The sequence below is a fragment of the Furipterus horrens genome, unplaced genomic scaffold, assembly GCF_987537825.1.
Source record: "Furipterus horrens unplaced genomic scaffold, mFurHor1.1.pri manual_scaffold_6, whole genome shotgun sequence".
In the NCBI taxonomy this organism is placed as follows: Eukaryota; Metazoa; Chordata; class Mammalia; order Chiroptera; family Furipteridae; genus Furipterus; species Furipterus horrens.
This window is the reverse complement of record NW_028327176.1, coordinates 93,531,854-93,556,987: the sequence shown is the minus strand read 5'-3', so window position 1 is coordinate 93,556,987 and position 25,134 is coordinate 93,531,854. Positions and strand designations below refer to the sequence as shown.

Genomic DNA, 25,134 nt, shown 5'->3' with positions numbered 1-25,134 from the left:
ATCTAAAAACAAAAACAAACTAAGCAAACAACTAGAACAGGAATAGAGCCATAGATATGGAGATCATATGGAGGGTTATCAGTTGGAAGGGAGAAAGGGGAGAATGGGGGAAATGGTGCAGGGATCAAGAAGCATACCTAGTAGGGACAAAATACACAGGGGGATGTTAAGAATAGTATAGGAAAGGGAGAAGCCGAAGAACATACAAGCATGTCCCATAGACATGAACTAAGGGGTGTGGGACTGCTGGAGGGAAGTGGGGTACTGGGTGGAGGGGAGCAAAGGGAAAAAAATTGGGACAACTGTAACAGCATAATCAATAAAATATACTTCATAAAATAAAATCAGAAAAAAAAGAAAAGCCCAATATCCCTTGTTAGAAACACCTTCCATTAACTTTTAATGCTCTGTGATTTAAAATTAAACTTAAGTTTTTATTCCTTTGAAGCTAACATTGTTTGAAGAATTTAATAAAAAATTTAAAGGAAATTTAAAATGTTTTTAAAGGGAAAGAAATGGGATAACCTATTTTTGCCATGGTTGTAGATTAATACGGAAATTCAACTGCACCTTTGGAATAAGCTCTAAGTTTAGCAAAAACAACTGCTTTCTTATAACTAGAAAAATAAAAATGAGAACAAAATGCATTATTTTGACATCTTCAAAATACCATATCTAAGATATATATATCCTTGCTGCTACTCCAAGTTGGTTTTTAAAATATAAACCTCTGGGACGATGTCAGCTTCTGGTTGCCTGATTAGTCTGTATTTCTTCCCATTCTTCAATAACTTCTGTCAATGAGAAGGACTGTCAATTTTCATGAATGTCTTAGGAGAGCCCTTTACAGACTTGGAAATATCCTTGATGAAGGACACATTATTGCTTGCCATGTACAACACAAAAGACAAAGATGGATTATGATCAATGTCTTTGTACAGAATCTAAATATATTTCTGGTGGTATACTGTTTCTTTGCTATGGAAAACAGGTCCCGTAGGGAAAAGAGAGCTCATGTGCCATTTGACATGGGTTGCAGAATCCACAATAGATTTCAACATGGCCCCAGAATTTATAACATGTAAAACTCTAAATGTCATTTTGGTGTCACAGTGACCCAGGCAGAAAGAATGTGGAAAGTGAATGGAGGTCAGACAGTCTGGGTCATATTTAACATTAAACAGAGGCCCACCGACAACCCAGGCCTTACAACCAGATTGATGTATTTGCTCCAGGACAAAATGCAATACTTGATGTCAACTTTTCTGTTAACCTCAAATATCAGAAAACAGACCTGCTTCTGTGCACTGGTAAATTTCCTCTGTGTCCACCTTCAGTAAAAATTGTTCCTAGGAAAGGAGCCTGGAGGTAGTTTTGTACCTTGTGTTTATTTTCAGTATTACAGTGTTCACAGAAGGGTTGGATTCCATCAGATGCAGAATTGAAATGATCTGTGGACAATTCTTTATCCTCCCGTTCTTCAGCCAAGTAAAGAAGCTTCTTCATTGAAAGGGTCTCCTGGTTCCCCATCAGATTCACTTTCAGAATTGCCATTCTTTCCTGGTTTCAACTGCTTTGAAGTATCTCGGTTGGGGCTAGAGATATCTTTTTCTTCTGAGGAGGCATTGTGATTATTATCAGTTGGATTTTTGTCATTTAACTGATTCGTGGCCGTGTCCAATGGCATTCCAGGGACAAGAATAAATAACAGCATGGCATTGGTGCACTCTTTGCAGTTGACTTTATTCTTTGCAGTTTAGGTGACATTTAGGGGATGTGACACCCAAGTTGGTGAAACCTTAGGGACATGTCTCAGATTTCTGAGGCTAGTGTGGGCTTTTACATGTTTATTGTGTGCTATCAAGTTCATGTAACTTGTCACCTCTGTGTCACAATGTCTTGACTTAGAACATCAAAAGCCCCTTGCCATCACTGTCTCACCCTGAATTTTAAATGCCAATATTTTACCCCCATTCTTATTTGTAGCTTTTCTCCCTCTAGCTCACTGCTTGCTATCTCCTGTGTGTGCATTCATGTCCCCCATACACTGCAGTACAACCTTTTCTGAGTTCATCTCACGTCCAGTCCCTTAACCCACTCCATTTTATCCTAAGCTATCAGCTCCCTTCCAATTCCCTTCTTCCCCCATCCATCACTTCAAGCACTCTATTATCCTCAATTCGAATCTGGCCCAGTTGTCTTTATACATACGTGATAAACCTCCAACTTTAGATCAATCCCATCATTCACTTTCTTCCCTCCCACCATCAGCCTACTCTGACTGCTTCGGACAAACATAAGATCATGAGGCAGGATGCCACTACAAATGTCTCTAATTCACAGTCCTCAGAACCCCAACGCAGCACAAGCATACCTTAACAAATCTATCAACAGTGACTTCTCACATTTTCTTCAGAAATAAAGTATGGTGGACATTATTGGTTTACTTCCCAGCTTCCATGCCCCACTTTTCCTCCCAAGGGCCCTCAGGTGTTTCCTTTGAAGAAGTGCCCCTCACCCATTCCCAATGACGCGGTTTGGGTGGGTTTGGCCTCATTCCCATCTCCAGGGGTGGGGTGGGAAGGGTTTCAGCTAATCAGCATCCTTGTTCTTCTAACCACACTGATTGGTTCATCACAAATAAACATATCACCCAATTTGGGCCAATGAGACAATTGTAGGGGCTCCTGGGAAATAAGATTTCTCTCTTCTGCAGATCCACAGAGGATACCTTTCCCCTCTGGGTATCGCATGTGGATATGGTATCTCTGACTGATGAAATGTGAGGGGCAGGGTGGATGAGAGAATTACAGGAGCCAGATGGAATCCTGAGCCTCTGAGCCAAACAGTGCCCACATCCAGGTCTGCCTCTAGACCAGCAGTTCTCAACCTGTGGGTTGCAACCCCTTTGGTGGTCGAAATATCCTTTCACAGGGGTCACCTAAGACCATTGGAAAACACATATATAATTACATATTTTTTTTTTGACGAATCACCATGCTTTAGTTATGGCTGGGGGTCACCACAACATGAGAAACTGTATTAAAGGGTCGCGGCATGAGGAAGGTTGAGAACCACTGCTCTAGACTAACTGTCAAGTTAGTCAGTAAATGTCCTGGGTATTTTGTTTTTGTTGTTGTTGTTATTTGTTTGTTTGTTTAAGCCAGTTTGTACTCTTGCATTCCAACTCATACTTCATTCCAATTTTTTACCTGTTTCCTCAAATCCCCCATTTTACTCCACTTCCAAGAAATGATCTTGTCTTCTGGTTCAAGGAGAAAACAGGCCAGCTAGCAAGAATCCCATCAATTTATTTCCCTTGCACCTGTAAGTGTTTCTGAATCAGAACCTATCTTCTCCTTTCCTTCTAGTCCTTTTTCTCCACCTTCTCAGGAACTCAGCTCTCCTGTGTCTTTGTCTTCTCTCTTTCCACTACTTTTTTTCATTTACCTTTCATTCTGGTTCAACTGCTTTCTAATGTAAAAACAGTCCAAATCTTTGTCAACCCCACCTTCTCATGGTCCTGCCTCTCTTCTATTCTTCTCTGCTGGATTTCTTGGGGGGCGGGCGGTGTACTATCACAAATAATTCAGTTGGGGGCATGCTTAGTGAGCACTCATGGAACATTCAAGAGTTTCCACTGGGTAGGCAGGTTTGCATAAGAGTCGGGTGGGCTCAACACAGAAGCCTGGGCACGAGACATAGATTGGGGCATCGCTGGCATTTGATAAGTGGAAGCCACTGAAATTGGTGGAAACTTCCAGCAAGTGTGGGGAATGAGAACAGAAGAGGGCTGAGGCAGAGCTTTGGGGGATGTGGATGCTTAGGGAGGAAGTGGCAAAAAAGGGCATGTTTGAGGGGAGACCATGGCAGAAAGCTCAGTGGTAAGAGAAAAAAAGAGAGAGGTCTGTCCCAGAAGTCATGAGGAGTGTGCTCCAAGGAGGAAATTTGTCAGTCAACTGCTACTGAGAGGTCAATTACGATAGGACAGAATTGCTGTATTTGGCAGTATCTGGATATTCAAAGCAGCAGGGATAGAGGCCAGCTTTCAGTGGGTGGGAGAGTAATAGAGGTGAGTAGGAGGAAAAGAAAGAAACTATAGATTTTTTTTTTTTTTTTTTTTTTTTACTTTCCAACTGTAACCAAAATGCACGTCTGGCTGCCTGACGCTATAAAAGCCAATACTCGAGAGGCAGGTGCTGATGTAAGGGAAAAGAGTTTATTTGCAAGATGCTGACCATCTGGAAGATGGAGGACTCATATCACAAATCCCATCTCCACCTCTCATTGGAGGCAGAGGGTTTTTATAAGGAGGGAGAGGGGAATAGAACAAAAATATCAAGGGAGGGAGTTGCAAAGTTCTCTATATGCAGATGAGCACAGTCCATTCCGATAAGGCAAGCGATGGTCCCATCCCATGTGCATGATCCTGGCTTCACGCCATCCTTGCTCCATGTCATCCTGGCTTCACAGGTTAGGGCAGCAAATCTCCCAGAGCTGGGATGCTTGGAGGTCAGGGTCTGTGTCTTCTGAAGTCAGTTCCTAGAATTCTTATACAAACATGCTGTTCATCTACTAGTATGTAATCAGCTACATAGTAGTCAGAGTCAGCACTTACAGAAACAATGTCTGAAGAATGGTCGGGTGAATTACAATTTCCTACTGTTACAATTTTCCTCTGTTACACAACTATCTTAGTTTAGATTTCTCCAGAAATAGACCCTGGATAGGTACCTGGATGCAAGTAGTCTATTTAGGAGGTGAACCCTGGAAGTACAAGTGAAGTAAAAGGGACAGGGTAGAGGAAAAGACAGTACAGGTGGTCCTAATGGGCAAGACTGCCAAGCACAATGGGTATGATGCCACTTCTCCCTTCTGGGCATACCCCACAGAACTGTGTGAACCAGGCCTTGGAACAGTTTTCCTGGACATGTACCCACTGACTCTCATGCTTTGTTGGTTGAGGGCTGCCACTCAAGGCAACCTCCCCACCAATACCCACCCCCTCACACTTGCCAAGAGAGCTCCTGTGGAAACAGGAGAAAACCTTCAGGTTCCAGGTGGGAAGAATTAACTGTGTTGTAGCTGAAAACCTGCTGCTGTGAACATTGGAGGGTCCATGGATTGTGGGGTGAGGCACCAGCCCTGTGTCAGCCACACCAACCCCACCCATGATCCCTTTACCAAGTCACATGGCTAAAACAATAGAGGGGCAAGTAACTCAAGACAGGCATGAAGTAGAGACATTTAGCAAAACAGATTAGATAAGAAATTCAGTGTGCCAGCAGGAGATTAATCTTTGCAGAGGTTGGAGAGATCCAATTGAGTTGCAGATAAAAACTTTTCCCAGCTTCATGTTCTCTTCTTGAAATCGATGCCAGGATTAGGGGCAGGAGTAGGGAGAAGTGTAGATGTTATGGTAATGCTCTGCCCTTTGACCCTTTGTTGCAGAAGGAAGGGGAGGGATAGGATCAAGCCCTTGTTAGGTTATCCAATTACATTGTTTTTCTATATGACTGAGCTCTATATACTCTATATTAAAATAGAGAGTCCAATGACTTGATTTTTCCTTTCTTGCATGCAATTGTATCATCCTTGTTTCTCAGCATTTACTGATCATGCACCATGTGTTAGGAGCTGGGGAAAAAGTTTGCCCTCAAGAATGAGCAATGACTGCAGGACGGTGACAGCACAATCTTGATGCAAGCATGGAAATAAGATGAACCAACCCTCTCTCCCTCATCTTTTTCCCCAGAGGGTAAGGGTAGAAGAAAAACAAGGTGCAGTTGGAGAAAGGATAAAGCAGAGACGGCTGTAAGTAGCTGGCGGTACTTAGAGCTTGGTCGAGTTGTGGGTCCTATGGACAATCTCCACTTGCACAGTTAGGTCTCCCTTCTGTGGTATTGTAGAGGCAGAATTATGAGGGAACATCCATGCTTTTGGAATACACACTCTGGATGAGGGGAAATAACCCCAAAATGGCAGAGCCAGGTGACTTAAGGTGAAATCTTAGGAAGAGTGATCCCTATGGTGGCCATGGGAAGGGAGGTCAACAATTGGACACCTGCTTGGTTCTGCCATGAATGACCTCACCTTTGATATCTTTGCCTGATCACCAGTCCCCTCACACATTTATTGGCCCTTTCTGGTGTCTAAAAAGTAAGGTCACATGAATAGTCACATATGGGAAGGATGCATGCATATTTATGAAATTTCAAATGCTGGGAAAAGGAAAACAGGAATCACAAGCATTCAGGAGTTAACTGGACTTGTTTTAGAAATGAAGCAGAAGATTATGAGAAGTCTGTGGTTAGAGTTGGAGATTAACATGTTTTGGTTAATCAAACTCTCACACCCATGACGAAGGTGGTACTGCTCACTGCTCAAGGGCATGCTCCTCTCCTTCTTTAACCCTCCAGTGGAAGCCCTCTTCCTGTTCACTTATGAAATTATTATTCTTTACTCTTTAATAAATAGGTGGCTTTTAAAATTATGCTGGTTTTATATTAACTCTCTATTAAATTATTATTTGAAAGCAATATTTAAATTGATTAAATTTTAAGGCACAGATTGGTTCCATTGTTATCACTTTTAATTGATCTTGGCTTTTGTACCAATCAATATTTTGTCAGGCAGGACCCAGCGAGTACACTTACACTGGGAGAGGTCAATAAAGTTGTATGTATAAAGCTGTGGGCTGGGTGTCAGGAACCCCCTGGGGGAGGGGAACCTGGTAATCACTCCTAGGCTGAAGGAGCAAGGATAGGCAAACAGGTAATAGACACCAGGAAGGAGAGAGAGCCACTTGGGAAGAAGTGTCTTGACAGAAGCTGTGACTGCAACTGAAGGACACGGCCATCACAAGGTGACCGACCACTCAGGAAGGAGCTGAGGGAGGGACTAGCACCCAGACACCACTCTTTTCCCGCTCTCATCTCCTGGCAGGGATTCCCACTGGACAAACCTAGCCAAAAGCCAGGTGGAAAATCATACCTATATGGATGAAGTCTGGAGTTGCAAACAGAAAATACACTCACTCCAAAAAGAAAAATCCCTGATTTCTTTCTGAGGGATGGTATTTCATAGCCAAGTCTAACAAACATCAAGGGACAAAAGGAATCTCTTTGGACTTGACCTGGGGAGGGAATAGAGTTCTAGAACTCCATGCTCTTCCCAGAGGAGGTGATCAGAACTAGAAGGGGAAAATGCGTACTCTTCTCTCTGATGAAAGTTTGTTTACTTTTATTGCCCTTGGCCCAATTCTGTATGTCCACAATCCTTTACCTATAACTCCAAATTCTAAGCTGCTTCTGAAAACTGAGTTTTTCTGTACTCCATTTGTCAGCAAAACATAACTGTTGACATGAACTATTTATAACCATTATCTATCCCACTAAGTGTGAATATTTTTGTTTTCTTGCAGCAAAATTCTTTAATTATTGAAGGCCTCCCTAGACACTGCATATGTAATATAATCATATACTTTTACATACCTATACAATGTATATAATATACAGTATATGGCTTTTCAAAACTCCAAATCATTTCTAAATTCCAAAATCTCTTTGGCTCCTGTGTCTTTAGATAAGAGCTTTTAGACTTGTGTTCTCATTTATACATCATAATGTTCTTTAGGGAAGAGATAGGGAGTGTTATGTTTTTTATTTATAGTTACTAGACTTTCTTTACCTAGAATTTGACTTTGATATAAAATATACAGTTCTTTTAAGTCAAAATTAGTTTGAGTATCTCTCTGCCCATTTGGAATAGTATGTAAACAATATATTTAATGTGAAATATTGTAGACTATTATAGTACAGAATTAACAGCGGAAAAGAATGAGAGAGATAAAAAATACAGAAAGAGAATTTACTGAAAAGACATTTGAAGGGTGTTGTCAGGGTCAAAGACAGTGCTTAAGAGAATGGATTCTCGAACCGGATTTTCTGAGTTCAAATCCCAGCTTCATCACTCACTAGCTAAATATTCTTGGGCTAGTTACTTAACCTCTTTGTGCCTAATTTTATATTTTAATAATCCAGCAAAATGCTATCTAATTGATTTTTCACAACCAGAATCCTTTGAGATAGATAGGACAGTCAAGTATCCCCTTGACATATGAGGAAACCAGCAAAGTTAAGATATTGCTCAAGGATAGGAAGTGAACTTGTGGCAAGTGAGGACTGGCAATCAGATCTCCATGCTGCCAAGTTCGGGCTCTTTCCAATCCCTTACCTGCCTTATGTAAAGAGGCTTGCCCCTCCCTGACTGCTCCAGGTGTTCTGGGCCCAGCCAATTCTCTCCAACAAGCAGGAAGTGCTTCTGAGGTGTTCCCAGAAGTTTCAACTTTTGATATGCCTTGTTTCATATCTCTACCTCAGTAACTACTCCAACTTGATTTAACAAGCAGCAATCACATGATCCAGACAGTGTAACTTTATTTTGCCTGCAAATGAGTCAGGGATGAGTAAGTGGATTTGATTGTCTTAGGTGAATTAGATGCTATTTTCTGTTCAAAGGAAGAACCAAAATTGAGGTGCTTTTTTTTCCTTTTTCTTTTTCTGAATGCATGGGTTTTAACATGCTGAACTGTAACTTTGCAGGTGGGAGTAAAATAAAGTCACATATAATATCATCTCTTCCCTCCCTAGGCCTGCCTGGTGGGAAGGAAAGCAGAATCAGATGAATAGATAGTCACCCCTCTCTCTCATCCTGCCCACTGCTCCCCTACCAGTGCTTTTCTTGGATAAAAGCCAAAAGGAAACCTGAGGTCAAAGGAGTCAATGCAATCAACCTCTTAGAGCACAGAGCAGGGCAAAGATAGGTAGAACGCGTTCCCCAGTAAAGGTGGGATAAATGAAGAACAATTAACCCCAAATTTCACCAATATAGGTAGCAAAGGCGTCTCTATAATGGGGATAGGTAATATCTTTAAAGAAATAGTAATTCACAAGATGAATTCATACAATGTATTAATGTAACCATGATGAAACTTAATTTCTTTAATATTACTGTTTCTCCTTTCTTTCCTCTTGATTCAGACTGGCTTCATTGAGAACACTGAGTCATCTGCTTTCTTCTCCCTGGCATGTCTACTCCCTTAATCATTAAGCCCCTGGGACAATGAAGCCATAGTCAACATTAAATAAATCTAGGAACAGAGCCTCAGGTTGATTGACCACAAAGACAGAGTTTTTCAATCAAACTAAAGATAACATCTAGGCCTCAGTTGTGTTTCAACTGCAGACCCAGGAAAGCAGAAGGAACCAGATGAAGTGGCTCCGTGTCTGACATCACAACCAGATGCAATGATCAACTACCCCCTGCCCTAGCGCCGACCAATCAGTATAGAGCACAACCCTAACTCCCTCAGTCACTACAATTAATGATTTTTACCCTATATAACCCATGCCCTGGAAGCCATTGGTGAGCCAGGTCTTTGAGCACCAGCCTGCCTGTGACTCCTGTTATGGTGCCATTTCTTCAACTAATAAACCTTTACTTTCTAGGCCTCAAAATCCTGCTTACATTTGATTGGGCTTTGATGTGCACAGGCAAATGAGCACTTTAGTCTGGTAACATTAATCATCCATTGCTGTGGAACAGTTACTCCAAATGTAGTTGCTTAAAACAACAAGTATTCATTAACTCACAGTTTCTAAGGCTCAGGAATCTATCAGTGGCCAGCTGGGTGATTCTGGCTTGAATATCTCATGAGATTACAGGCATCTGAAGCTTGGACTAGGCTTGGAGGATCTGCATCCAAGATGGTTCAGTCACATGGCTGTTGGTTAGCAGCCTCAGTTCCTCACTGGCTGTAGGCAGGAGGTTTCAGTTCCTGGACTGTGACCCTATCCAAACTGTTGCTCCCAACACAGCAACTGTCTTCGCCCAGAGTGAATGGCTTAAGAGAAAACAAGAAGAAAGCTACATTGTCTTTTATTAACTTCCTTCAGAAGCCTAATACCATCACTTTCGCCACATTTCATTTATTAGGATTCCCAACTTTAGCCCACAATTAAGGGGAGGGGAACTAGATTCCATGTGTTGAAGTGAGTAGAACTTAATAATTCAAGAACCTATTTAAAACCACTATATACTTGGAAGGCGCTTAGAAGGAAAAATGGTTCAGGATGATTTTATAATAGAGATGAAGGGTTGCTCTGCAAAAGGCCCGGGAAGATCTCAGAAGAAGGTTCTCAGTGCCCTCCCACACCCCTTCTTCTCTCAGACACCGAGGACCTTGGGACTTCCTGTTAATGCGGCCCTACTGGGCCCCATCCTTCTTGGCAATCCCTGTGCCTTCTCAATCTTCCCAGCTTATTGTTATATCTACCCCATTTCCCTTTATATTTCTTGGTTACCTATTTTGGAAAACAGTTAAACTAATTTGATTGGAGTATTCATGGTTTATAATTAACTCACAAATCCCTTATGATAATTACCTAATCAAGCTCTACCAGAGGCTTAATAGGCCTAAAGAAATCAATCTCTATAATTTCTTCTACATCTGAAAGAGATGGCTTCAGTGACTCTAGTAAGGCACTCCTAGCTCTCAAACAATATCATAAAAATAACAGAGCACTTGCTTATACATTATATAACTTAATTATCCCAACAAAGCTGAAGACATGTTTATGATTTCTAACTGACAAGAAAACTAAATCAGTAGGGAGTGTGTGACTGAATGGCAGATGTTAGACATGAAGTGTGGGGTTGATCCCCAGCATGGGGCTCCGCACTGAACATGGTCTGCTAGGGAGGACCCCTGAAGCCAACATTCCACCACTATCCTCTCAGCAAAACAGGTAGCCCACCTTAGGAGCCCAGGGAAATAAGGGAGCTGGCATGAGTTTATTTTATTTTCAATGGCTTGGAGAGAATCATGTGGACACAGAGCAATTATGAAGCACTATTAGAGTGCCTCTGGGTCTCCAGAAGATGAGAGAGAAATTCTTGAACTTTTTGTTGGGAACCTTTTATACTCCTAAAAAGCATCAAACACAACACAGAATTTTTGCTTATGTGTGTTATGTTTATTTAATATCTATTTACTATATCAATTTATTTCACTTATATTTACCATATTAAAAATTAAAACTGAAAAAATTTTAAAATATTTAACTCATTTAAAAATAACGAAAGTTAAAAATGCCTGTCACATGGTAACATAACATTTATTAAAACAACCATTTTCAAAAAAATTAAAAAATAGCATTGTGGTGTATTTTTGCAAGTATTTTAAGTACCAGGCTTAGTAGAAGGAAGCTGGATTCTCATATCTGTTTTTGCATTCAATCTGTCATGAAATCATGATTGGATAACCTGTGGGAAATTCCTCTGTACAGCTATAGGAGCATGCAGGTAGAAAGGCAGATAATATCTTAGTATTATTATGAAAATCGTTGATGTCAGAAAATAATACTTTGAGAAACAGTATAACAAACTCTTCCTCTTAATTTTGCTGATTGCAGACTCTAAACAAAAGAATGCTGAAATCAGCACTTAACGGCTCTGGAAGTGCCATGTGCAGATACTTAAGGCCACCAGGGCTGCTTTCAGAATGCCAGGGGAGCAACGGGGATGAATAAAGAGAAGAATTGTCCAGAGGAATAAAAAAGCCTGGATAACACATTAAAGCACAAAGGAAATTTTGTTCCTGTGTAGTATTTTTATTAACACCGGCTTCCCCTCTTTGTGGGAGGGCTAAGCTTTACTTTCTTTGCAATTTGATGTGGCCACATAAAGCTGTCTTGCCTCCAATGCCTCAGCTCAGTGGGAAACTCCCTGTCCAGCAGAGGAGTTTGAGAGAACAAATTTATCCAGGACACCATTTTATCTGGAGGGATGGGAGGTGGCTAATCTCTCTAGAGGAGAAGAGTGCAGAATTCCCACTTCCCATGCCTTTTATTGAGGAGGGGATTCGGGAGATACAAGGTCAAGATTTATGAATCATCAATAAGCTTTCAGACGCTTGGGTTACAGTTGACAGTTATTGATTACAGATATCAATATAGAGAACACAGTGACCAGACTGTGTCAGGGTCTATTAAACATCTTGATGTCACACTGGCATTAGGTGCAAGGCTTCATACATTTTTAGCTACAGATTGTTCATAGTTAACTAAGAGATAAGAAAAACAGAACAAGCTCTAAAGCATAATATGCATTCTTTAAATGCAATTCCCATGGGAACCCTCTGAGTGGCCTTCGGCCTGTCTGCCTCTTAGCCTTCTGGTTTTCTGTTGAGTCTTAGAGGCCTCCCAGGGGGTCTGGTTCGTGGCTTGGGCTACAGTTCCCAAAACCACAAGAAGTGGTCCCCTATAGCCATACAACTTGCTTTGAGAAAAGTAATGTGTAGCATTCCCAAAAGGAAGCTCTAGGAGCCAGTTTGCTCTTTGCCATAGTCTTTCCCTCTTGGTAACGTTCAGTGTTCCATGTAGATATTAGCTGTACCATCAGGTTGTGGCCCAGGGAGAGGACAACATTGATGGGAAATGATCCCCAGCTAACATTCATGGACATGTAGTATAGTGAAAAACAAAATGTGTGCTTTTCAACCATTGACATGTTGGGATTGTTTGTTACAGCAACCCAATCTATCTCATCCTGACTGATACAGTCACCTGACTGGAAAGGCAAGTAAAAGATACAAAATGTACCATTTAATGCACATCTATTGAAAGTTTATTGTGTATCAAACACCAGACTATGATTACAGATGATTTAGATTGGCACCACCCTCAAAGGGCTAACAAACAAACAAACAAACAAACTCTCTGTTGTAATTGCCACTGTTTTAACAAAGATGAATCTAGGGTATTATGGGAGGGAGAAGTCCTTGAGTCCTGCATCAGTCATGGAACCAGCAAGAAGCAGACAGCATAGTTATCTTGGATTTTTTGAAGGTATGTTTTATAGAAGGGATTATTTTTGTGGTGTGGGCAGGGTTAAAGTGGCCAACAGTGATGTTGAGGGATCCATGAATATCAACAGAGAAAGGCAACCTCCCCCAGCCTGAAAGAACAGGGGTTAGAAATGGTGTTACAGGACATCATAAGAGCTGGACTCATTGCAGGGGGGTTGTGTGACACCAGCTATAGTTCTAGAAGGTCACAGTCATTTCCAGAGCCTCAGCAAAATACGCAGGGAACAGGAAGCATAAATATTCTGACTTCTCTCTCCTTCTGTTCTGTGATCTCCTATCCATGCCTCCTACTGGCCAGATTCACCTGGAAACCAGAGAAAGGGATGCCTGGATTATCTAGGTAGTCTCTAAATGCAAGGACAAGTATCCCTATAAGAAGGAGGCAGAAGGAGAATTAAGACAAAAGAGAAGGAGGCAATGGGATAGAAGCAGTCACAGAGAGAAGATCCTAGATTGCTGGCTTTGAAGATAAAGAAAGAGACATTGAGCCAAGGAATGCAGCTCTGGATGCTGGAAAAGGGAAAGAAAACAGATTCTACCCAGAGCCTGCTTACATCATGATTTTAGCCCAGTACAACTCATCTCAAACTCTGGCCTCTAGAACTGTAAGAGAATAATTTTGTCTTAAGCCACTAATTTGTGGTGACTTGTTATAGCAGTAATAGAAACTTAAATAACTTGGAACAGAGATAATTAAGAATCAACACATAAAAAAAGAAAAGAATCAACACATAGATTCAGGATCTCTGCTTTCTCTGAATTTCAAGGACTAGATACTGGATCAAGTTCATTACGTGATATGACTTCTTATCTGCAAAAATATGGCTTTTGTTTTCCTTACCACCACACCCAGTTCTCCTGACAAATCCAGACATCAAATTTAGCAGTGGAAAGAGATTGTACAGTCATCAGTGGTTCTCAAGGCCCTTTGCAAACAGATTTCTGTTAGGCCTGTCCCCACCAGTTTCAAACATACCCAGGTGTGCCCTCACCCCCCTTAATGTATTGTCTGAATTTTAAATAACAGCATAAGAAAACTTGAGGCTAAGACTAAAATCATCCCAGCTTTTCTGATGGTCTTGTTGCCTTTTTACTAATCAGTTATAAATAGTCAGTTATCCTTTCCTCTCCACTAGTCTTTCAATTCTTCAAGACCAGGAACTCTATCCCAATTTCCTAATATGCATTTGGCAACGTGTACGATCCAGTCAATGTCTGAGTCTTGCAATTCCACAATAGAGTTTTGGATACAATAGATAAGCTAGTTTGAGCATAATGATTGTTAGTACACAGGTTCATTATTGAGTGTGCATTACCATCCAAAATCTTAGAAGACTGTAGTTCTTTGTTTTTGAGAGTGAGAGAGACTCCCCCAACACAGCATTTCTAACACATAATACATTTTGACTTTAGGAAGCAGATTGTCCTGGGTTTTGTTTTGTTTGTTTCAATTTCTATTTTTAATTATATTTTTCCATTACCATTTATCCTCTCTATACCCTCTTCCACCTCTACACAGGTCCTCCTCCCAACAATCACCACACTGTTGTCCGTGTCCATGAGTTTTCTCCTTTTTCTTTTTTGCTCGATCTCTCCACCACCACCCCCAACACCCTGCAAGGCTGTCAGTCTACTCTGTATCTATGATTCTGTCTCTATTTTGCTTGTTAGTTCAGTTTGTTCATTAGATTCCACATATGAGTGAAATCATATGGTATTTGTCTTTCTCTGACTGGTTTATTTCACTTAGCATAATGTTCTCCAGGCCCATCCATGCTGCCCCAAAGGGTAAAATTTTCTTATTTTTTATGACCAAGTAATATTCTATTGTGTAAATGTTTCATAGCTGTTTTATCCACTCATCTACTGATGGACACTTGGGCTGCTTCCAAATCTTGGCTATTGTAAATAACACTGCAATAAATACAAGGGTGCACATATTCTTTCAAATTAGCGTTTTGGGTTTCTTTGGATAAATTCCCAGAAATAGAATTGCTGGGTCATATATCCTGGGTTGAAATCCAAGGTTTCCCACCTATCAACTATGCAACTTTGGTAAAATTACTTAACCTTTCTACGCCTCAGTTTCCTCAGCTACAAGATTGACATTCTGTTAATTTAAGTATTAAATAATGCCTATCATGGAACTCGGTGTGTAGGAAGCATCACAAAAATGATATCCACTCATGCTATGACTTCTCCTATGGTCTTTTTATAAGCAGAGATGCCAAGATTGTTTATTTCCTTTGGGGGCACAGTTGGAGAAGTGTATCTTCATACAACCAGGTCCTAGACTACTACTGTGAAGGGAATGAGATGAGTCATAAACGTGTAGGGTCAGACGATGTTTTTATATAAAATGTTGATATTTTGTCCCTTATAAATTTTTTTGCATTGATTCTAACTCTTCAGAATACGCTCAGTCTGGCAAGAGATAAAATATTGCATTAAAATATTACTTACCTTGATAACCTACTTGTTTGGCACCTTGTTAAATTTTGTGCTCAAAGCAATGCTTTATTCACCTGGCCTAGTTCTGCTCTGCCTACAGACCTAAACACGGGACCGGAGCAGCCAGAGAAGCCTGTAGGAAAAGACCCGGGATCCCTGAGTTTGAACTTGTGGTTTCCAAGCCCAGGAACGCCTTACTCGGTCTAGGACAGGAGCAGAGGGCGTGGACTACAACTCCCAGAAGGCTGCTCAGCGCAGAGCTCTCGCCGATTGGCTGCACGGGCCCGCCCCTGCCCCGCCCCTGCCCCGATGACCCAGGGTTGCGAGTCCCGGGCTAGAGTGCTCCTGAATCCGGCTACTCAGGGGACTCTCGACCAGGCCAACAGGCTTCATGGCCTCGCGGCCGGTGTCCCGGATGCTGCGGCGAGTCCTGAGGTCCAGTGTCCGGAGCTGCAGCTCCGGGGCTCCGGTGACGCAGCCCCGCCCCGGGGAGCCCTCCCAATCTGCTACGGAGGTGAGCGCACCGCATCTAGACCGGGAGCGGGTGTCCTGGCAAGCTGCCCCTTATAATCCCCAGCCCGTCTGAGGCCCCTGCCTCTGGGAGGGGCCCCTCGTCGCTTAATTGGGGGTGGAGAGAAGAGTGGAATGATGTTCTCTAGGTAGACTGCCCAGTCTCTCCAGGTACTTCAACCAGGATGCAGGTCATCTGTGTAGGATCAGGTGTTCTTGTGACACCCTGCTGTAAGGTGTGACACTAAAAATGTCACCTTGGTGCCACCGATCTTCAGTTGTCACTTCGGTAGTCACAGGGCTCTGGCTGGCTTTCTGTTTCGTCTTCATTTCCCTCAGGAGGGTTCAGCCTCATGGTATAGCAGCCCGGAGCAGGACCTGGGCTCTTCCCGGTTAGGGATTCCTTCCGGTGTCACTTCAGGGTTGGATCGGCCCCCTCAGCCCTGGACAGCACCCTTCAGAGTGATGCATAGCGTCAGTTTTACCTTAGTTGTTCTTTTGTGCACGTGGTCAGAGAATAATTCTGGGAGAAGCATCTCTTTTTATTTGGTGAAATCTTATTTTTAGACCCATCTCCCAGCACAAGGCTTCAAGTCCTGGGATTCACTGGATCATGCCCCCCCGCCCCGCCCCCACCCCCACCCCCACTGCTGCCCAGTGAGGGGAGCCTAACTTTCAGCTCCCCTCTGGGATGCTCAGATAAGCAGGCCCAGTTGCTGGCAAGTGAAGTTATTCAGTATCCTTGACCCCTGAACTCCATTGAGGGAAAAATATGAAAGCAAAGATTGCGGAAAGATCTTTAAACAGTTCAGGAGAGGGGAAATTTCTTCTTCCTCCTGCCCCTATCATTTTGTGTCTTTCAAAATAAGAGGACCTGTGCTAAGTGCTTGAGTCCTCACAGTAAATCCTAGAGTCTGTAAATCTAAAAGGTAGAGTCTGTAGTTTAGGTGTGAGGGCTTACTGACGTTGACTTCCTTGGAGTAATGGGGCTGCAAAGGGGCAGAAGCTCAAACTCTGGTGTCTGTGGGGAGAAGAGCGGAGGGGCCGCCCCTTTCCTTTCCTGTAGCAGGTAAGAGCAGGGGCTCCGGAGCAGAATGCTTGCATTTCAGTCCCAGCCCCCAACTTCTAGGTGTGTGCACTTCACCTCTCAGTGCCTCAGTCTTCTCATTTGTAAAGTGGGAATAATAGGACCTACCACAGGGGACTGTAGGGATTAAAGGAGTTAATGTATATACATACCTACTTAGAACAAAAACTGGCACGTGTAAGTGCTGTGTTAAATATATATTTGTCGTACTTATTATTATCTTTGTTGCCATTGGCCTCTGCTGTCTCCCATTAGTCCCCTCCCACCTGGACATTGAAGAGAGTCATTCTGTCAACTATTTGATCACAGACTCCCCCATCTTGGATGCTCCCCACCAGGGTTATCTTCAACAGACAGGTTGTTCCTTGGGTATTGGATGCTGCCCACCTTTCTTGGAATTCCCCCATAGTGCCTAACCGTAATCTGCAAGCAGTGAAGTCAGCAGATATTTTTGGATGCTTGAAAGCCAACTAGTGAGGGGGCACAAACAGTAGACAGAACACATGAAAAGGAGCCCCCAGTTTTACTCTGTGATCAAATACTTGACAGAATGACTTTCTGGAGGAAGGAACTTGGTATAGCAGAAAGTAGGGGGGGGGGACAGCAGGGCCTGGCCTGGGGCTGGGACACATGGAGGGAAGAAGAGGGAAAGCAGTATGTTATCTTACCTCCCAGCCTGCCTCGCTCTTTAAAAGATTTGCTTCGGTAAAGTGTGACACTCCTTTCAGGAACCATCGATAGGAAGACTTCACACTTAGGGTGGGGATGAGGGAGAGGAGGGTTCTAGGCCTAAAACCTCTCATGTGTCAGAGATTAATTTGGAGGCATCCATGATATACATCGCTGCAAATAGGTCAGTCAGGGCCACTCATATTTGAGTTTGGCATGTGCTTTTTTCCCCCTGAATAATCCTGCTACTACTGCATCTATGCTGTAGAGCTATTAAGGGGCTGGGCTTTAGCATTGAAATCAATTGCCCAAGGTTAGTGAATAACAGCTAAGGGAGGCACTGATTCCCTGTACCACCCACCCCACCCCCCTTACTCTATCCCAATCTGCACTGGGCAGGGAGACAAGACATAACCAGTAGTGTGTGGTAGGCTGCTGAGTATCTGGTTATTAGCACTAGTATCAGTGGTCCTGGAGGGGAACAGATGTCACTGTCCCACTTCGGGTGCGTGACAGCAGGTGGGAAATCCCATCTTGCAGGACTGGGGAAGCTGACAAGTGTGGGAAAGCTAGTCACAGCACACACAGTGAGTGCTCCTTATGAATAATTGTTTGATGACTGAATATATATAAGTAGGAGTTATTTTAAGAAAATGGCAGTAATCACATATTGAATACCTACTCTGTTCCAGGAACACCTCCCATTGAGTTAGGTAGAATTATTATCCACACTTTATGGAAGAGGAAACTGAGGCTTAAAGAATGAAGCTCAACAGCTAATTAGTAACAGAGCCAAACTTGTAATTCAGGTTTACATACCCCCAACTATTCTTGGAATAAAATAGCACCATATCCTGCTGTGGTTGGGCCCGTGGTTCTCAGTCCTGGCTGCAGAGTAGGAAGCTGAAGGACTTCAAACAAACAAAAAAGCAAAGCTGGGACCCCATCCCAGAGGAGCTGAGTCAGAATCTTTGGTGGGGCTCTCGCATCTTTAGGTGATTTTGATGTGCAGGCAGAGTTGAGAACCACTGTACTAGGTAGGCTAAACCATTTTAACAGTAGAGTCCCACCCATAAATGAATGATGACCCCAATGTAGCTGGGGCTTTGCACAAACTGCTTTTCTCTTTGGATTAGGGACCTACCTATATGTTCATTGATGCGGTTTGCCACTCACTACCAACATACTGTGTAGGCACCAGGATACAGAGTCACGCAGGAGGGCTTTCCGCACAGGGAAACAGCCTGGTCCAGGCTGGGGCCCTGGGAATAGGGGCAGCTGAGGGCATTCTATTTCTGATGTGGCCAGCCCTTCCTGGGTGAGAGGCATTGCTCTCTACCTGCCTGGTGCAATTTCCTCTGAGTCCTGCGCTCATTTGACTGGTACTGATATTTTTTCCTCCAGGGGATTTAAGGGAAAGGAAAAAACTAGAAGAAAGTAGGACATGCAGTGTTGGAGGAGAAAAGAGGCAGGGATGAAGCTTGATAATATCCAGGGAAAAGGGAAGAGAAGGGGCAAGGGGATGGGGAGTGTGTGTGTGTGTGTGTGTAGGGGGTGGGTCAGGTGCTAGCAGAACAAAGTCTGAATGAATCTAGATAAGGTCAGTCCAGATGTCAAAACTGAAATCTGGCCCGCCCCTCCCGTGGCCCATTCTTGAATGCCTCATTGCACTGCTTGCTCCCTGATTTCTGCTGAGTCATACTCCTTGGTCCTCTCACTTGCTCCCAATTTCTGGATTTATTTTGGCTCCTCTTTGACCCAGCCACCTCCCGTGTGTGAAGATGAGGGTCAGGCTGGACATCTTGGCAAGTGAGGAGGTGGGGTCTGGGGTAACAAATTAATGAATTGCAAATAGCTGTTGACAGAGGAGCCGGTACAACAACTCTGCCATAAATCTGGATTGTTGGCTATCTGACCTCCTGGACTGTGGTGGCCAATGGGACTCTTGGCTCTGGAGCGTCCCCTGCCCCACCCCCAAGACTACCAGTGGAAAGGCAGTGGGGTGGGGAGGGAGGGAGGAAGGCACTGTTATGATTATAGCGGACTGCAGTTCAGAGAAATGACCGCTGCTTACTTGTAATGCCTGTGAGCAGGGTTTCTCAAAGGACCGGGAAACTGGTCTCAGCATGGGTACAGTGAACTCAGTTTGATGGAAGCACCCATACACACACTCTCACTCCTCCTGTTCCTCTGTCTCCTGAGTTAGTCTATGGCCCTTGAAGAGATTCAAAACACAAATCAAATTCAGCTGATCGCCGAAGGAATATTTTTCTTAAGCTCCCCCAATGGTTCTAATGTATAGCCAGGCTGAGGAGGTCACTGAAGTAAATATTTTCCCCTTCTGGGTGCAGGCAAGCAGTTACCTTGGACTTCAAGAGGGCCTGAGCCCTTTTGCTCGCTTAAGTTACAAGATCATCATAATTCTAGCTGTTTACCTACCCACTCCCTGGCCCCCTCCGCTTCCCTTACCTAACCCATTATTCTCTTTTACAACTGGGAAAACAGGCCTTGAGGAATCAGGGAACTTCCCCAGTATGTAAGGTCACACCTGGCCCAGAAACCAGGGGTTCTTGTCCCCAGTCCAGAGCCCTGCCTGTAGACCTCATGGATGTCTGCCAAGGTTGTGATTTTTTTGTTCTAAAGATTCCTAAGAAATGACTTCTTGCCTAGTGGACTGCCTCTTGTATTTTCTCGGACTCACCCTATGCAATTAGAGGAAAGAATTTAGAACTTGGAATCAGAAGACCTGTATCTGAATCTTAGTTCTGCCAAGGGTGTTCTTGGATCCCAAGTCTTAGTTGTAATAATCCCTTATGGGGTAGGTGTGGGAATTGAGCAGAGAACGTTTTTGGAACTTTATTTAGGATCCTTTGCAAATGTTTCTTCTTGGAGCAATTATTTCATCAGCGTCTGTCTTGACCCAGGGCTTTGCTCTCGGGGTGGGAGATCAGACTAGATGCGACTTTGGAAAAGGCGAGGTTGGCTGCCTCCTTTCTCTCCCCAGCAGGAGTTTGGGCCTTGCAGGGAACCTTTAGCACCCTCCTCCCCTTGGCCTCAGACAATGGGTGCATAATTCTTCCTTCTGCAATGGGTAGGGTGAAGGATAAAGGCTGGAGTAATTTCTGCATGGTCATCCCAGCCCCTCCATTCTGTCTTCCTGAGGGCTGGTGGCCTCATTTCTTCTGCAGGTCTCCCTGGTTGTGCTGCCCTTGCCCCAGAAGCCTTCTGGGTGAGCCCCCCCCCCCCCCCCCGCCCCATGTGTATGCCTTCCCAGCTGCTCCTGATGGCTTGTCCTGTTGGGTCCTCTGAGCAGTGGGCATGCCCCGGGGAGCCCAGCCAACAGAGAGATATTCAACAGAGAAGTAGCTTGTGTAACACCCAACCCCGGAATTAGTGATTCTGCTTTGAGCTCCTTCTGTCTCCCATTGTAAAGGGAAAGAATGGGAGGCCTTGGTTGGAGAGGTGGCTCACCAAGTCCCAGGCAGTGCAGCAATGGTGCCATTGTCCCTCTCAGTTGCCTACTCCCTCCCTCCTTCTTTCTGGACCTCCTTGCCAGCTGGCATGATTGCCAAGTGCCAAGTGGCACATTCTCTCTCAGTGACCTGCGCAAGAGATACTGGAGATGTTTGTTCCTGGAGAGGCTTCCTTTGAGGGAGGGGTGGGCATGCCCTGCAGAGGTCCTGCTCACCCAGGGACTGAGTGTCAGGGACTGGGGACAGGGCCTTCCCTCAGGCCAATCTGTGGATGAGAGGCAATCCCAGGTCCCCCCAGACTGCAGAACTCACATGGATGGAAAGGTTAGCGGTGCTGCTGCACAGATGTCAGAGATGGGGGGCATCAATGGGACGGGAGCTATGCCCTAGAGGTGGGCTTTCCCCAGGTGGGCTCTCCTTGCCGCACTCTTAAGTTTCCTCCCTGCCCTGTCCCTGCAGGAGCTGTCCAGGCGGAGGCAGTTCCTGAGGGAGCACGCGGCCCCCTTCTCTGCCTTCCTCACCGACAGCTTTGGCCGCCGCCACAGCTACCTGCGGATCTCCCTCACCGAGAAGTGCAACCTCAGATGTGAGTCTGCTCCCCTGCTGAAATCTCCCCACATCCAGGAGTCCCTCTCAATCCTCCCAATTCCTCTTCCTAACTTCCCTACCCACCCATCTTCCTTGCTTGTCAGGTGGGGGGCTCAGGGGCAAGGTTGGGGTCATGGCTGAGTTTTATGATCCTGAAAGCTGGGTTCTAGGATTAGATTTGAGAACAGAATTGCTGTTGTGTTTAGGATTGGATCTGGATCTCTCATTCTTCAGGGTTCTTTTTTCCTCCCTCCCATTTCCCTGAAGTGCCCAAAGGTCAGGCCGTGCTAGACATTATAAACCTGTGAGATCCACACAGTGCCCATGGCCAACACTGCCAGCTATGGAGACATCCCAGTCTCATGACAGAAGTTGTCTGGGGCCAAGATGATACACAGAGTCCTCGTTTCATAATCTCATGCAGACAGCTCTGGGGGTGTACCCACCGCTGCGTGACTTCTAAAGCTTGTTGGCCCCTCCGGGCTTCCTCCCTCCCTCCCTCCCTCCTTCCCTCCCTCCTTCCTCCCTCTGTAGCTCACAATAAGAAATGTATTTACTTCAGGGCTCAATAAATATGTGTGTATATAGTAAGTGTTTAACCAAACAATACTTACTCCATGCAGTACTGATGGTCTGATATTCTTATGTGTTCTGTTCAGTCTTATAAGACCACTTCTGGACCCTTCACTAATTTGGCTAAAAGACCTCCTAACAGATCTTGCCCAGTCCTTGATAACACAGTACCACTGCAACTGATGATGGGGACGGCTTCCCTTCACCCGCCAGGGCTCACCTCCTTTACTGCTTTCCGCTGCCTGACCCTGAACATGTGCCTGAGTTTTCCAACCTATAAAACAGCACTGACAATAACCTGAAGTAGATAGGCTGTTCATAAGAATACTTGTAGCTACAGAGAACAGTGGCTTTTATTAGGCCAGAGAGTATTTCTTAACCTTTTTTACCCCATCACACAGACACACACACACACAGAGGGGTAACTACTTGCCAAAACCAGATGAAATGAAAGAGGGTGAACAATGCCAAAAGGAATGGGCCCAGGAGCCTGACCCTCCAGGCAGGCCATGCCCAGCACTGAGGAATCAGCATCTGGGCAGCCTCCCACCTCAGGCCAGGCACTGATGTCTGCCTACCTTACCTTTAACCCAAACCCTCAGCTCCCCCACTGTGGGGAGGGAGTGTTACCACTTCATAGGCCCAGAGAGAATCTGGCTCGGGGTCTGTTCCACCTCAGATTTGGCAAGGGCTCTCCTTGCTGTCTGGGTGGGGTTCAGGAGAAAGTTCTGGCCTGGTAGGGGCTTTGCAACTGGACACATCGTGGGAATCACTGCTGTCATCATTCCTCCATGACCCTTCCCTGCAGGTCAGTATTGCATGCCCGAGGAGGGTGTCCCACTGACCCCCAAGGCCAACTTGCTGACCACAGAGGAGATCCTGACTCTTGCACGGCTCTTCGTGAAAGAAGGTGTCGACAAGATCCGGCTTACGGGTGGCGAGCCGCTCATCCGGCCAGACGTGGTGGACATCGTGGGTGAGTTTGATGAAAGCTATCACTACTCCTCCCAGCTCCTGCCTCATCCAGCTGAACTTCAGTATGAATGTCGGCAGCTGTCATTCACTTAGAGCATTGCGTTCGCTAGGTCCTATCCCCCCTCTGAGACAGGTACCATTGTCATTCCACTTTGTTAAGAAATAAGGCACAGGAAAGTTTAATAACTTGTCCAAGTTTACAAAGCTATTAAGTGCCAGAGCTCAGAGGCATACTGTCACATTTACTTATTTATTAATTTTTATTGATTGATTTTAAAGAGAGAGAGGAAGAGGGAGAGAAAGACAGAGAGACATTGATTTCTTGTTCCACTTGCTTATGCACTGCCATCACAGTCAGACCAAAGTCCTCACTGGGGCCTGGAGGCCCACGTGATTGGCCCCACTTCCTTCCTCCTTCCCCTCCAGACACCATGCTGGGCCTTGGCACTTGCTGTTCCCTTTCTGGGAGCAGAGGGCTCGCTGCCTGCCTCCTTCAGGTCTCAGGCTTCCTTGACCTCTCTGAAGTATATCCCTTATATAGATGTCAAATTATAACCTGAAGCAAAGTAAAGTATTCATACATTTCCACGTAGACACCCCAGCCACTCCCTGTCCCAGGAGTTGTCGAACTACAGCCACAGGCCTCATCCGGGCCACCACCTGTTTCTGTGTGGCCTGCAAGCAAAGAACGGTTCTTATGTTTCTGTGGATTGAAAAAAGATCAAAAGAAGAACATTTAGTGACACGTGAGAATTATATGAAATCCTAAATTCACTGTCCATTAATAGCCACTCCTCTCATTTACATATTTCCCATGGCTGCTTTTGCAGAGTTGAGTGTTGCAACAGAGACTGTGTTGCTGGCAAAGCCGTAAATATTTACTATCTGGCCTTTTGCAGAAAAAGTATAGTGACCCCCACTCTATCCTCTTATCCTACCTTATTTTTTGTTGTAGCAGTTGTCTCATTTTGACGTTACATTATTCGGTTGTATGGGTTTTTTTCCTTGGTATCGTCTGTCTCCTCGTTAACTGGCATGAGCGCTCTCGGAGCTTCGGCAGGGTTTGTGCCCAGCTGTGTTCCCAGCACCTGACACACGGGCGGTGCTTGGTGAGATTTGTTGGAGGACTGGAAAGTGGTTCAAAGTGTGATCTCTGAAGCCTGATGTAGCCACGTGTGAGTCTCAGCTGTGTCTCTTCCTAACAGTGTAGCATCGGGCAACTTTTAAAATCCATTCTAAGCCTTAGGATGGAGAAAGTACCTAAGTTATGGGATTGACCTGTGGAGGAAATGAGCAGGAACTGCTTAGCGCATGGCAAATGCTCTGTAAGGCTGTAAGGGGTGGCCCTGCCCTGCTTCTAGCCCCAAGGTCAGGCAGAGAGAGCCTTTGCTCTTATGATTGTAGATAATGAAATCAGAGGAAGATAAGGTTCTGTGTCCTTTCGGAGCCCTCCACCCCCACACCCCACTCCTGCGCCAGCTGAGCTGGGTAGGCTCTCCCAACCCTCAGCTCTGTGTCCCATTTGCCAGTTCCAGTCATGTTCTCTGGAGGGCGTTCTCATGTGTCTGGCACTGCGCTGGGCCTCAGTGAGCCTCAGACGCTGCCGGCAAGGACCCACTGCCCAGGGACCGCAGCAGCTGCTGGAGCCTGCCATCTGACAAGGAGCCGGGAGGGCGCAGGGACCCCTGACAGCCCTCTCCTTTCTCCTTCCCCATGGCCACCTCCCTCGACCCCTTACTAGTCACTTGGCCTGAGATCCTGCCATTATTTCTGGGCTGTCCCAGGGGAGCTGACCCCCTGTTTCAGGGGCCCCTCAGCATTTCCAAGAGAGGCTCGGTTCCAGGAAAAGGCTGAACCTGCTGAACTTGAGTGGCTGCCAG

The 25,134-nt window shown here is 44.8% G+C and overlaps 1 protein-coding gene and 1 pseudogene across 4 annotated transcripts in view; one reads left to right on the top strand and one right to left on the bottom strand.

Moving 5' to 3' along the window:
• Window positions 1-698: 698 nt before the first annotated feature.
• LOC150006971 (uncharacterized) lies at window positions 699-1,687 on the bottom strand (annotated as a pseudogene).
• A 14,003-nt stretch (window positions 1,688-15,690) lies between these two features.
• The window catches only part of MOCS1 (molybdenum cofactor synthesis 1), a 36,024-nt gene continuing 26,580 nt past the window's right edge, over window positions 15,691-25,134 (top strand). For all 4 annotated transcript variants that reach the window (XM_090282350.1, XM_090282349.1, XM_090282348.1 and 1 more), the window contains exons 1-3: window positions 15,691-15,893; window positions 21,578-21,704; window positions 23,088-23,255. In XM_090282350.1, the coding sequence (XP_090138476.1) occupies window positions 15,771-15,893; window positions 21,578-21,704; window positions 23,088-23,255 (418 nt within the window). In that variant the 5' untranslated portion in view covers window positions 15,691-15,770. The remainder of the gene's footprint in view (window positions 15,894-21,577; window positions 21,705-23,087; window positions 23,256-25,134) is intronic.